This window comes from Sebastes fasciatus, chromosome 1 (assembly GCF_043250625.1).
Source record: "Sebastes fasciatus isolate fSebFas1 chromosome 1, fSebFas1.pri, whole genome shotgun sequence".
In the NCBI taxonomy this organism is placed as follows: domain Eukaryota; kingdom Metazoa; phylum Chordata; class Actinopteri; order Perciformes; family Sebastidae; genus Sebastes; species Sebastes fasciatus.
Genome location: NC_133795.1, coordinates 12894508 through 12907581, shown reverse-complemented (window position 1 = coordinate 12907581; position 13074 = coordinate 12894508). Strand labels below are relative to the sequence as shown.

The 13074-nt window shown below is 42.0% G+C and overlaps 2 protein-coding genes across 3 annotated transcripts; both read right to left on the bottom strand.

Moving 5' to 3' along the window:
* Window positions 1-243: 243 nt before the first annotated feature.
* LOC141764447 (uncharacterized) lies at window positions 244-12671 on the bottom strand. Of its 2 annotated transcripts, XM_074629722.1 has the most exons (4): window positions 12340-12671; window positions 7331-7842; window positions 2185-2228; window positions 244-2091 (listed from the first exon to the last, which is right to left on the bottom strand). In XM_074629722.1, the coding sequence occupies exons 1-4, from the start codon at window positions 12515-12517 to the stop codon at window positions 1128-1130; spliced, it is 1698 nt and encodes a 565-aa protein (XP_074485823.1). In that variant the 5' UTR covers window positions 12518-12671; the 3' UTR covers window positions 244-1127. The 2 variants fall into 2 exon arrangements, with proteins under 2 accessions (XP_074485823.1, XP_074485815.1); XM_074629714.1 differs by lacking the exons at window positions 244-2091; window positions 2185-2228 and adding an exon at window positions 3743-5519 and having other exon boundaries at window positions 12340-12670.
* On the bottom strand, window positions 8799-11286 carry LOC141776478 (zinc finger MYM-type protein 1-like). Its single transcript, XM_074650097.1, has 3 exons — window positions 10106-11286; window positions 9707-9806; window positions 8799-9371 (listed from the first exon to the last, which is right to left on the bottom strand). The coding sequence occupies exons 1-3, from the start codon at window positions 11284-11286 to the stop codon at window positions 8844-8846; spliced, it is 1809 nt and encodes a 602-aa protein (XP_074506198.1). The 3' UTR covers window positions 8799-8843.
* Window positions 12672-13074: the final 403 nt, after the last annotated feature.

Below are 13074 nucleotides of genomic sequence, written 5' to 3'. Positions count from 1 at the left end.
CTGATAATTTATGGACAAAATGATTCATCCAGAAAACAGTCCATTGATTAATTGTGTTGTCCGACTTCCTCAGAGGCCAACTAGATGTGTGTGTGTGTGTACGTGTTAAGACCCTCATAACCCTCCGCAGAGGAGCTGAATAAGAGGTGTAAGTGTTTTTTTGCTATTCTTCAAAGGTTACAACCTGAAAGGACTTGAAGTGTAAGGAAAGTGTAAGCATTGAAAGGAGAAATACAATTTAGGTTTTATTTAATATTTTTTATTTTTCAACATTCAAACTTTCAACTTAAAGCCGTGTTCTGTATCAGTTACCACTTACTGTGTTTTCTCTTGAAATTTCCCATTTATGCCAACATTTGAACCTGTAATGCCTCTTATGTGATTAAAAACTTAACCCAACCAACATGAGAAAGAATGCTCAAACAATTAGTTTACAAATTGACGATAAAAAAAAAAAAAAAAATCAACAATTTTAGTAATCAATCAGCCATGTATGTCATTTTTGGACGAAAAATTACAATTATGTTCACATGTTCCAGCTTCTCAAATGTGTGTATTTGCTGGTTTTCATGATCTTGTATGATAGTATCAGACATAATCAATGTGAGCTCGGGCTCTGGGAGACTGAGGTAGACATGTTTCACTATTTTCTAACATTTTTGTAGACTAAATGATTAATAGAATAATCCATTAAATGATCAGAAGGTTAAATCAATAATATAACAGACTCTTTACAGTAGGTGCAGCCCTAGAACAGGGCACCTTTGGAGAGTAGTAAGACTGGTAAACATGGAAAATATAAACTCAACTTCAGTTTCGAATTGCAGGATCCGGCTGTCTCAACAATCATTTCAAAGTAAAAGAAAATACAAAAGATCAAAAATGTGTCCATGACTAATGAAAACATACACATTACAGAACATACCTCAAATCCCAAACTTCCTGTTGACTAGATTGAATGAAACTAATAAGAAAGATATTTAATAAAGCCAGTAAAACATTAGTGGTCATAAAAAAAATATCACATTCAAGTAGTTTGCAATCTGTTAAAAACAGAGTGTATATAAAAATGGAACAGCAAGTAGTGTATGACAGCAGTGTGATGATGCTCAAGCCATGACATCAGTTTAAAACAGACATGGCAAGTAGTAATAGAAAAAGAAATCATCCAACTTCTTCTTCATGACCTTGATAATAGCCATGTCTCGGTAGATGCGTTGAACCAGTATGTCTTCTCTGGAAAACACCAACAGATCGCACCACTCCGTGCCCGTCACCATCATCTCTCCTTGGATGTGCCAATAGTGCTTGTGGGTCCTCTTCAGTTGCAAGACTCCGTCCCGGCAGAACAGGAACTTGCACTCGATGAAGCTCTGGAACCCGATGCATTTGACGTGCACCAGCCCGAAATTGGGCGTCTCCTTGGGGTCGTACACCAACCCGTCGGGCAGCGCCCCCAGCCACGGAGCATTCGGATGGACAACCAAACCGCAGGGGGACCAGTTGACAGACAAATGTTTACAGTATTCCCGAAGAGCTTCGGTTTTCATTTCCTCCTCTATCTGTGCCGTCTTGCTACTGGGTAGTCCTCTCTGTATCTTGAATATCAGGTGCTCCGCATTGCTCCTTCCCGGTTTGAGCTTGCAGATCTCCCTGAAACGGTTGGTCAAGCGCAGATTCCGCAGCTCCTCTATGGCGTCCTTGCGTCCACGTGTTGAGTGCTCCAGACTGCGCGCTGCCTCCCAGTTGATCTGCATGATGTTCACGTGTTCCTGCTCCTTGGCACTGAGGGTAGGAAAAGCCAACATGGGCTTCAGTCTGTGATGAGCCAGGGGAAGCAGCGGTCGAAAGGGAACGTCGTCATGAATCTTGTAATCCCGATCTGATGGCACAGGGCACTGGTAGGACAGGGGGCAACCTTTAGGGACTTTACCTAAAGCACAGTCCACTAATTCCACCTTCTCCGTGAGGCCCATTTTGGTTATCAGAGGCTTCTGGTCATCTGGAAAACCCTTGAAGGCTTCAGTGAGCCTTGCCAAAAAGGACTGGCACTCAGCTGGGTCAGGAATGTAAGATTGGTGGGGTTTCATCCTGTATTAAACACGTTAATATCATTAGCTATATAATAAATTAATATAATAATACATATAAAAGTGTAGTTGTTCAGAGTGTCTCCATTCTTACCTTGGTAACTCTAGCATGGTTTTTTGCAGGGACCACTTTGGCTTCTTCATTTTGTAGTAAAAGAAAAACTCATTATTTCATGCTTCAGCTGTTAAAAACAAACCAGGGTTGCAATGTGGACAAAACATTCTTTACTAGTCATTAAAGCCTCCCTCCACTGCATTTTGGCATTTCTATGATATGCCATATCTATGAGTCATTTCCTGACTAAGTTGATTAGCCACACTGACAAACAATTTTTGACAAATAGCTTAATTTTGTGCTCAAGTTTAAAAAAAAGAAGGTTGTTGCTAAAATGAGAAGATAACGTATGACTATAGTAGAAGCTGCAAGTCATACATCATCCTCCAAGCTTGCGCAGGCGCACTGATGCTCGTTGGCGTCTGAGCAGCAGCAAAGCGTCATATCAGTTTTTCTCTCTAGTTAGTTAGCTAGTTAGGTGTAGTTAGCTAGCCCAACTTATTGCATTAGCCAACACCAGGTTTTCAATTTATTTTTATTTTCATCCAGGTTACTTTAGTGTGTTGTTTATTTTCACAATGGCATTTGTATGTGCGGTGAACAGGCGCAATCAACACAGTGAATTACACTAAATCCCACCGGCAGAATTAGCACAACACACTGGCTGTTTCTCTCACTTGCAATTCATTATCGTCTCCTCCAGGAGATAAATTAAAGGAAAGCAGCCGATACCGGAGGTTTGCAGGCCTCTAACAGGTCCAAACAACAGCGATCCCTTGCAACATGTCTATCCGTCGTCCGGTGCGCTGTGGCCGGCGTGCGGCTCCTCGATGCAGAAGCAGCCAGACGGCCGCCTCGCCAGGAGGAGACGGTGAAGAAGCGAGCGAGTGAGAGAGTCAGTGTGTTGTGCTAATTCATGTTTCATTTGTGGTCTGATAAACAGTAAATTCATCTAAACTGGTTTCATCTAAACTGGGTTGAAAAACGATGCAATATGGTTGCCATGGTAACGAATTACGTCTGAATATTAACCACAACCCCAGTCTCTGTTTGAGAAAGAACATTAACCAAAAAAACAGGAAGTAAAACTGTCTGGAGGAGGGCTGTAAGGGCATCAAGATGTTTTCCCAGTTTTTTTAATATAATAATTTTCCAGGATATTTCTAGGTGATCTTCAGACCTAGAACCTATATCTTTTTGTAGCAGTCTTATTTGATAGAGTAAGAGTTTGGTTGGTTTTTGCTGAAAATGAAACCAGGGAAGAGTTTGAGGAGAAAGCCTCAAGTTATACTGAGTTAGTTAGTCAGGCTTAACACTAGACGTGCCAAAATTGCATAACTACTAGAATTGCCATAAGCGGTCATTTTGATTGCTTCATTCCAAACTCTATAATCTCTCATGATAAATAGCAAATTGAGAGATTAATGCATTTATTGTTAGAATATATTTAAAATAACGGAATAACACAAAAATATACATTTGAACAAGTTTAATCATACATTTATCAATATTTACATCATCAAATATAGTAAACCGTAATTACTGCAAATATTCACACCAGTATTTTTTCTGTAGAGAAATTTATTCAACATAACTATAAATAATTACATCAATAGCGTGCATGGCTAGTCACAGTCAAAGCAAGTCACCTTTCTTCTCCCCACACAGTTTCCACACACAGGTCTTTGACAATTGAAGCAGGTGTCGGAGGTTTTGTTGTTGTTGCACCTTTTCCGAACCTGGCACTGCCTCCGTTTTGGTGTCTGCTGCTGACCAGGACCTTGTGTCGACTGCCATGCTGCCATTTTTCCCTCCATGAACTCCGCTCTCAGCTCCTCTGCCAGTTGCTGCATGAACTTTGTCCGAGGCAGTTTGCTGCCGGTGCACTCCTTGAAGAGGACATGGGCATTGATCCCGGCCAGGTCGAGGATGTTATAAAAGACAGCCACTGGCCATCTATGTGTGGCGCCTTTCACGGAGTATGCCTTTGCCATCTGATCCAAAACATCCACTCCGTACTTAGTGTCATTATAATACCTCACTGACTCTGGCTTTGCCCTCTGCCCTTCGGTGATGCCCACACTTGTGTGCATGGAGCTCAGAATGCATACATTCTCCCTTGGCTTTCCCTGGTAGATGGTGAGCGTTGCATCAGCACATTTCAGCACCTTTGTGTGGAACAGTTCCGCTTGCACTTTAGCAGAGGGGGGCAACTCACAGTTTGTTTTCCTCAGGGTGCCAACCAGACTGGTTTTCTTGGCCTGTAAGGCGGTGGCCAGTTTGAGAGAGGTGAAGAAATTGTCGGTGGTAATATTTCTTCCCTTTCCCAGGAACGGCTCCGCCAGTTTCAGCACCACACTCTCTCCCATGAGCTGACCTCTGCTCCGTGTATCCTCCTTTCCCAGATACGGAACCCCGTTCAGCATGTATTTTGACTGGACATCCGCAGCCAGCCAAAACTTTATGCCATAGTTATCAGGTTTATTCCCCGTGTACTGTGTAAACCTGCATCGGGTCTTGCAGGGTAACAACTGTTCATCTATAGTGATGTTAGCACCGGGCTTATAGCAGGCTATGCTGTTCTGAACGAACTTGTTCCAAGTGGCCGACACCAGGGCAAACTTGTCATCCTGTAGACGCGCACGCCGGGTCTTCTTTTTATCGAACCGCAGGAATCTCATTATCTCCCTGAAGCGATTTCTGGACATGGTTTCCTTGAAAAACAGGAAGCCCCATTTTTCAGACCAGAGGCTGCTCAGATCCATGTATTTTGCCCCTTTAGCTCCACGGATATATAAAAGGGCTATGAAGGCTTTCAGCTCAGCCACAGTCAGGTCCCATGAGCTGTCACCACTGTGCCGATGTGCCTCATCCACAGTGCAGTCCCTGATGTGCTCCAGCATGCCAACGTCAAACAAACACAAGAAGGCCGTGTGTGCATCTTCGACATTGCGCTTTGCGCGCGCTGTGGGGCCAGCAGCTTCTGTCAGGACATTTTGGCTCTGCCTTATACCTGGACGTTTAGTTGGTTGAAGGACCGTCCACACCGTCCCATCCTTCCCCTTTTCCACAGCCGCATTGGGCCTAGATGACTCCAAAGGCGGGCTGAGCCCTTCACTTGGCCCAAGAGCTGGTGGGCCAACAGTACAGGCTTCAGCGCAAGGCAGCACAGGACACCGGGGATCACCTGGAACATCCGGATCCGTAGTCTCCGGTGAAAGTGAACGCCTCTTTTTCTGCGGTATGTACTCCGAATCACTCTCGGATGAGGATGACGAGTTTTCATAGACCCAGGAAAGGTCGCTGTTGTTGTCACTTTCCACTTCCGATAGCTCCCCTCCATCAGAATTGTCGCTGTCCAAGTCCTGAAGCATCTTCAAAGCAGCAGTCATATTTCTCATTTATTCTCGACATTATAAAGTAGGTAGCACAAAAAAATTCTAATTTGTTGTTCTGATTAGCCAATCTAATCAATAAATGTGTATCTGTAAGCAAATTAGCATACAAACAGCACTAGAGACCGTTAGCAAAGTGACAGAAACAAAGGCTGTTGCTTAGCAACAAAAATGCAACATTTACCGCGCACAAGATAAAAATAGAATGGCGCAGATAAATTGCACAAATAAATTTAAAAACGATCATAAAATGACCGTCATGGCCGTTCTAGTGTTAAGTGAGCCAGAAGAGACAAATCTGGATTTCTTGGCTTGAGAACTGTAAATGCAAATTTCAGAAATTAAGTTTGCTAAATTTCAGACGAGTATTGATATAACTGTGTGGTTTCAGAGTGGAAGCAATTATCTATTAAACACCGAAAATGTGATCCAATATGATCTCCAGCTTGTCCATGAACACTGGACAAAAATATATGAAGGGGGCCTGGAACAACTCTTACAGGTCACATAGTAATGTTAACGTAAAGTTGCACATTGAAAACCCATCTGACTTTTTCTCCGGAACATTTTGCTCCATTTTATAATTTTCCAGGACTAACACATTGCTCAAAATCTGCATTAAAAATGCATCCAGTTTTTTTTGGGACCCAGTTGAACCCTGCAACAAACTATACACACAAACGTGGGATGCAAAGCACTATTTGCACAAGATAGCAATGTCTTAAAAATACTTACTTAGCCTGAACATCAGATCCATTCAATTTAAAACTCTTCACATTTGTGTGGTTGTTATCAGCCAATATTCAGTATTTTGCTTGTAAAAGAAAATTGGGATCGATACTTTTTGGCCATCGACTGATCAATGAGTTGCTTTATAATTTCAGAACTAACATCCACCCAATAGTAGCCCAAACTAGAGCTCTCGCAATAACCGCAGTATTGACAAGCCAACTGCAGAGCGTGACAAGCAACCGTCACAACCGCTATATTTGCTTGATATTTAATCAAATCAAACATACTTTTTTCCAAATCAAATTAATATTTGCTATATTGCTCATAGCAATCAGATGCAACCTAAGCATCTCAGCTGGAAAAAACACTGCGCCCCATTGCCTTTCTCATTTCTGCTTTTAACAATAAACAATTAATTACTTTTAACACGATCATCTTTTTCAATTAAAAAGCAACACCATACCTAGTAAAAGCCTAACAATGCTTATTTATACAGCACTAAAATCAGGATAAATAAAGTAATTTGCAAAATTACATTATTTTGCTTTCAACTAGAAAATTGTTCTGCCCCAGTACGCACAACAGCGCTCCAAAATCAAAGATGTGACAGCATTTGATGACGGACTGGTGACCCACACTGATGTAAGCCATTTATCGTTTAGATATCGTCACATACGTCAGTCAGATTTATTCATAAAATACTTTTGATCTATGGGGTTTTGCTGTTAAGGCTCCAACCCTGTGGAATAGCTTACCTAAGGAACTTCACCTCAGAAACTCACTGCCTTTTTAAAATCATCTCTCAAGACTCACTTTTACCGATTGGCTTTTTTTATTTTTATTTTATCTGTTGCTTATCTTATCTCTTCATTGTTTTTACTTCTGCTGTTTTATGTGTTATTTTTATTTGCCTACTGTGATCTTGTATCTACCTCCTGATTTATTTTATTTGTCCTTGGTTGTGGAGCACTTTGCAACAGCAGTGTTGAAAGGTGCTATATAAATCAAGCTATTATTATTATTATTATTATTCTGTTAGGGCATGGAAACAAACTTACCGTTAAGCTTTTCTTTGACTTTGTATCATGTTTTTGAGGGTCCTGGCTTTCACTTGAGCTTTCTTCGCTCCTGGATAGCTGTCGGGAATCTGCATCAGAGTCCGATTCTAAACAGTCGTCATCTTCATCAGCTGTGAGGGTGCCTGAAGAGTTGGGGTTGAACTCAGCCATTTTAATGTGGAATGAGTTGGTGATGCAGGGCATCTTTACGTCATCTTCTTCTGGGTCATTTTTCACACAATCTGGGGTAATAAAGTTATTAGCTACCCCCAGCCCTTGTTGTTGTTGTTGTGAGTCCCAACTTACGTCTTCTTCTTTTGGGTCATTTTTCACACAATCTGGGGTAATAAAGTTATCAGCTTCCCCCAGCCCTTGTTGTTGTTGTTCTGAGTCCAAACTTATGTCATATTCAATTTGCTCTTCTTTAGGCTTTTTAGAGACCGGCTCTGATATTTCCACCGTAGTGATCAGCTCTTTGACGTCTGTGGTTGCTCCAGTGTATGGGTGAACATCTATTGTAGGGAAAAGGAAAACACTTATTAACTAAACATCTCTTGCTTCACTTTGGGTATAATAAGTATATAACAACAGTACTGGCCCCTTGAAACTGTAATTCTTCTTACACACCAGAAAACAAAAGTTGTAGGACAGATGTCAAGGGAGACAATTTTGCTCTTCTCGATTCTTCGCTTTATCATGGCCAGATCTTTTATTGCACTCAGGTTTGGATGTGCCCTAGCGTACCCTGCTTTATGGTCTATTTTACTCTAAATGGGACCATCATTTACTAAATGAACATCATGTTGTACTGAAGAAGACTTGAAACTAACGATTGAGACCATAAATAAGTAATAAATCAAGTGAGAAGTAGGGTCATTTTCTCATAGACTTCTATACAATCAGACTTATTTTTGCAACCAGAGGAGTCGCCCCCTGCTGGCTGTTAGAAAGAATACAAGTTTGAGGCACTTCAGCATTGGCTTCTTATAAAGTTATGACTTTATTCTCGTAATATTACGACGTATTTTCTCGTAAAGTTATGACTTTATTCTCGTAATATTACGACGTATTTTCTCGTAAAGTTATGACTTTATTCTCATTAAATTACGACTTTATTCTCATAATACTAAGACATATTTTCTCGTAAAGTTATGACTATCGTAATTTTACGACTTTTTTCTTGAAATAGTATGACTTTATTCTCATTAAATTAAATTTTTTCCTCATAAAGTTATGACTTAATTCTCGTAAAGTTATGACTTTATTCTCGTAATATTAGGACTTTTTTGTCGTAAAGTTAAAGCTAATACAGCGTGTAAATCAGTGGCGGCTGGTGGATTTTTTTTTGGGTAGGGCCAATCAATTTCAACAAACATCCTAGTACGATTCAATGCAAAAAAAGGTATCAAAAACGCATTACTACTTTGCAGTTACATTTTTATCATTTATTCCAACACTGACATAAGGACATCTTATTCATACAATTCAGTATGTTAATATAACATACGACAGATCATTTATAAAGGAACTTTGCTCTTCTGTCCTTCTGAGTGGCAAACCTCTCAATGACCTTCTTATTGAAGTCAGGCATGTTCCTGACAAGTTTCTTCTCCATGGAGAGCATAGCCAGAGCATTAAGGCGATCCTGTGTCATGGTGTTTCTCAGGAAGGTCTTGATCCTCTTCAATGTAGAGAAGCACCTCTCGGATTCAGCTGTTGTCATGGGTGTGGTGATGAGGATGCTGAGGAGACTGACAGTCTCTGTGAAGGTGCTCTGAAGGTTGTTCTCCATGAAAAGCTGGTACATGGGCACTGCACCACTGCAAGCCTTGAACTCACTGTTCTCATAGATATGGGACAGTTCTGTTTTGAGCTTGTCCTGGTTCAACATGGGGTAAGCCTGCACTGTTGTTTCAAGCACCGACTCAGGGAACGTCTCACTGTGTTGTGGGAACAACTCTCCATGCAACAGTGTTGCGCTGACGAGGTGCTGGGTGAAGGAGAACCGCTCCTTAGCTTGCATCAGGATAGTATCACATACCTGTAAAAGATAAAATCAACTTAAATTTGCAATAAAGCTATTTTGATGAAAGTGATTCTGATTGAACACATGCTTATGTCCAAGTCAAGTATTTCAAAAATACAATGTATGTAAAATCTTATAAATAACTTTAGATGATGGGAAATTATAACTACATCATCAAACTGTATCAGATGGTCAGTTACCAACGTGTCCTCCCCTTTTCAGGAGACAATCGACTATGTTATTGAATATTTGACTACTTCCTGTAATTAGCATGTGCTGTGCATACACACCCACATAGTATATGCATGTGTGTATAAAGTATTTATATTGACAACTACATCACAACTTACCTCTGTAGCCAGCCTCTGTAGCTCTCCTGGTCCCAGCATCCTGCGCTTTCTGGGCTGCTGGTCAGATCCACTGTCCGCACACAGAGAGGAAATGGAGGCCCTGGTCCAAAAAATAAAGTTTAAGTTGCTAACTTGCCATCTTCAAAAACAACTAGGCCTCTTCTAGAAATTGACTTGGTGGACACCTGAATAAGCATGTTATTGCAAATTGTGTTTAATAACTAACTGCATTCTTTTTCCTTTTAAAATATTTAAACAAATATCATTGTGATGTTTTCTATCATAATCATTCACTTTGATGACTAAGCCCATTTAGGGTTTTACAGATTGTTGGACATGAGCAACTCATCTTTCTAACAACAACAGCTTTATCAGCTAGTAGTAAATATAGTTATTTACCTGATTTTTGGAATGCTGTCTGTGAACCTCTGGACAAGTCCTTTGATGAAGACAGGGTCGATGTTCCTCTTCTGCAGCTGGTTGAACAGCACGTCCACATTTGGCATGATCTTGTGGAACAATGCCAGGAAAAAACAGAAAGTCTCGTCTTCAAGCAGCCTCACATAGCTCCCGGCCTCTCTGACAGTTGTGGGATCAAATTCCGCAGAGTCTATGATGGTCTGGAAACACTTCAGGAGGTCATCCTTGTGCTCGTACACAGTGTTTACAACGCGACTCTGGAAGTTCCACCGTGTTACGCAGGCTCGAGGAAGTCTATGCGCTACCACCTGGTCCAGCACGGTGGTTCGCTTGGGTGACTTGGAGAAGAAGGCAGAGAATCCACCAAGCTCAGAAAAGAAAGTGTGGATCCTGGGGATGCGTGCTGTTGCCTTTTGCATGATTAGGTTCAGCTGATGCGCGTAGCAGTGGACGTAGTGAGCGTTTTTGTAGACATCCAGTATCTTACGCTGCACACCGCCGGTAGCTCCCCTCATGACGGCAGCCCCGTCGTACGCCTGGGCAATAAGTTTGTCTGTTTGTCCGGGTGGGAGTATGGTGCTCAGCCTCTCCATAAGCGCTGTAGCGATGGTGTCAGCGGTCGCGTTCTGGATGGTGATGTACTCGAAGAACCGCTCTTGTACATTACCGCTAGCATCTATGTAGCGTAGCACGAGCACCAGCTGGCAGTGGGTGGAAATGTCCGTCGTCTCGTCCGCTTGAATGGCGATAAAATCCGCGTTTTTGACTTCCTCCAGAATGTAATCCCTTACAACCGACAGCATGCAGTCCAGCAGCTCGTTCTGTACCGTCTTCGACGTGCCTTTGAAAACGCTGGCTGTCTCGAGGTGCTCCTCCAGCACACTGTCGAGGGACGCTACAAAGTCCACAAGTCCCTTGAACACGCCGGGGTTGTCCGAGGAGTCAGTCTCGTCACGCAAGGCTAACTCAAAAGCCCCGCAAAACTTGACACAATCAATTATTTTTGATAAAATGTGCCGGTTTTTATCCACCTCCTCATTGTGCTTCTTTACCGCAAGCCTGTGTCGCTTCTTTACCGCAAGCCTGTGTCCTTTGTCCAGCTGCATTGCAATGTTCACTCTGCCTAGCATAGCTAGCTTCACGGAGTTATCTATGTGCATCCTGGTGTTCTCGTGTTTTCTTATTTTTTCAGACAAGTGTTTCATGTCTCTTACTCCCGTCTCTGCCCATGCTGAATCTGACCCTGTCGACTTAAAAAGCACGCATGGGAAGCAAAATACAGCATTAGCTTGACTGCATCCAGCTAGCCAGGCCTTCCTCGTGTACCAGTCTTTACAGAAGCTCCGCATGTGTGGCTTGCCTTGTACGCCGGTCTGTTGTTTTATGCTGAGTCCAGGAGGTTGATCTGGGCCCAGTTGTTTCACCAGGAGTTTCTCCGCCAAAGTCCTTCTCTCAAACGGGTCTTGGAGAGATTTGATCGAGTTAGGGTTGAGTCTTGCAAGAGTAGCGCTACTAGTGCTTGGCTGTTCCATTGTCAAGATCACGCGAGAACTGACATGAGCCCTGACGAGAACAGAGAGAGACACACGTGAACGTGAACGTGAACGTGAACGTGCGCCATGGGCCAAATCAGTTTGGCCCTCCCGGAAGTCTTTTTTACGGCGCTGATTGGATGAATTGTATGTCATTCATGCTTGTAATCATATATCTTTAATCAGTGATTGGCTGTACTGCTTATTAGACCCGCCTTCCTTGGGCCAAATCCATTTGGCCCCAGAAAGTGCATGTGAGCAGCTGAGAGGTGCACTAGCAGAGAGTTCAAGGAGGAAAGCAGATATTTGGCGCAGTTATCCTATTTTACAAATATTACGGGTATATTCCATAGGTCAAAAACACACATATTGACAATTTTTAGAATTTTTAGAATTTTTAGAATTAATAATTTTATAATTATTTTTTTTTTTGGTGGCTCAAGGTGGGTGGGGCCAGGCCCCGTGGCCCTCTATTGGCCGGCCGCCACAAATATATAACCATAGGCTAACTTAGACTGTGCGTTACACGGTTTATTGTTTGTTAGTTTAGCTAGTTAACGTTAACTCATTTTCAGGCTGATTCGTTAATACGTTAACTTCACTTTGCTGTAACTTACTTGAAGCTATAAGTTATATCTAGTAACTGTAAGTCTGTGTAGAGTTAACCAGAAGGTGACCGACCTATCTTGGTGAGCTTGATCTCTGGGTTGAGCACGGTGTGCAGCACGCTCCTCAGCCGTTTGTTCTCCTCGTAGTAAGTCCCCACTATACTCTCTAGTTCTTCAAAGATCTCCACGGCAACGCTGGTGAACCGCTCCGTTAGAAAGCTCCGGAAGCTCTGCAGTTTGGGGTCCGACATCTTCAACAATAATGTTAACGCCAACTGTATAAAACTATAAATGTGTTTGAGTTGGACTTCTCGATGACGTAGACGGCTGCGGAGGGCGCGCGCTGAACCTCAAAAAACACAACAGGAAGATGAAAAACAACAACTTCCGGTGGGGAAATTCTTCTTCTTTAGTTTTAAGCGTTTTGCGTTCAACTTGTTACATGAGCGCCCCCCTCAGGATGTTCAGCAACTATCAACTAGAAGTGGATTTGTACCCTACAATACAATGCTTTTACCATGGCGTCCTCCATAACCTTATTATATAATAATTATATAGCATAAAATAATATCTGCAGGACAGATAATAATGCGCTATACTCATTTTTAAGAGTCTCTTCTGCACTATATTCACTTTTTTTAATAGTCGTGTAGCACAGTTGTTACCCTGCACTATATTCAGTTTTAACAATTTTCTTCAACTCCTTGTATTTTTATATCTGGTATATTTTTTTTGTACTTTGCACTACTTACTTTTCGACTGCCTTTTTACTAACATGTTTTGCACTATGGAATTGTGATGCTGGAAA

Excerpts from the sequence above, each read along its gene's own strand:
- LOC141776478 (XM_074650097.1), bottom strand. The coding sequence starts at position 11,286 with ATGCACATAGATAACTCCGTGAAGCTAGCTATGCTAGGCAGAGTGAAC. Across the intron at positions 9,807-10,105 it reads GACAGCATTCCAAAAATCAG|GGCCTCCATTTCCTCTCTGT; the intron begins GTAAATAACTAT and ends TTTTTGGACCAG. Across the intron at positions 9,372-9,706 it reads TACAGAGGCTGGCTACAGAG|GTATGTGATACTATCCTGAT; the intron begins GTAAGTTGTGAT and ends TATCTTTTACAG.
- LOC141764447 (XM_074629714.1), bottom strand. The coding sequence starts at position 12,517 with ATGTCGGACCCCAAACTGCAGAGCTTCCGGAGCTTTCTAACGGAGCGG. Across the intron at positions 7,843-12,339 it reads GATCAAGCTCACCAAGATAG|ATGTTCACCCATACACTGGA; the intron begins GTCGGTCACCTT and ends TCCCTACAATAG. Across the intron at positions 5,520-7,330 it reads AGTCAAAGAAAAGCTTAACG|ATGCTTCAGGACTTGGACAG; the intron begins GTAAGTTTGTTT and ends GCTGCTTTGAAG.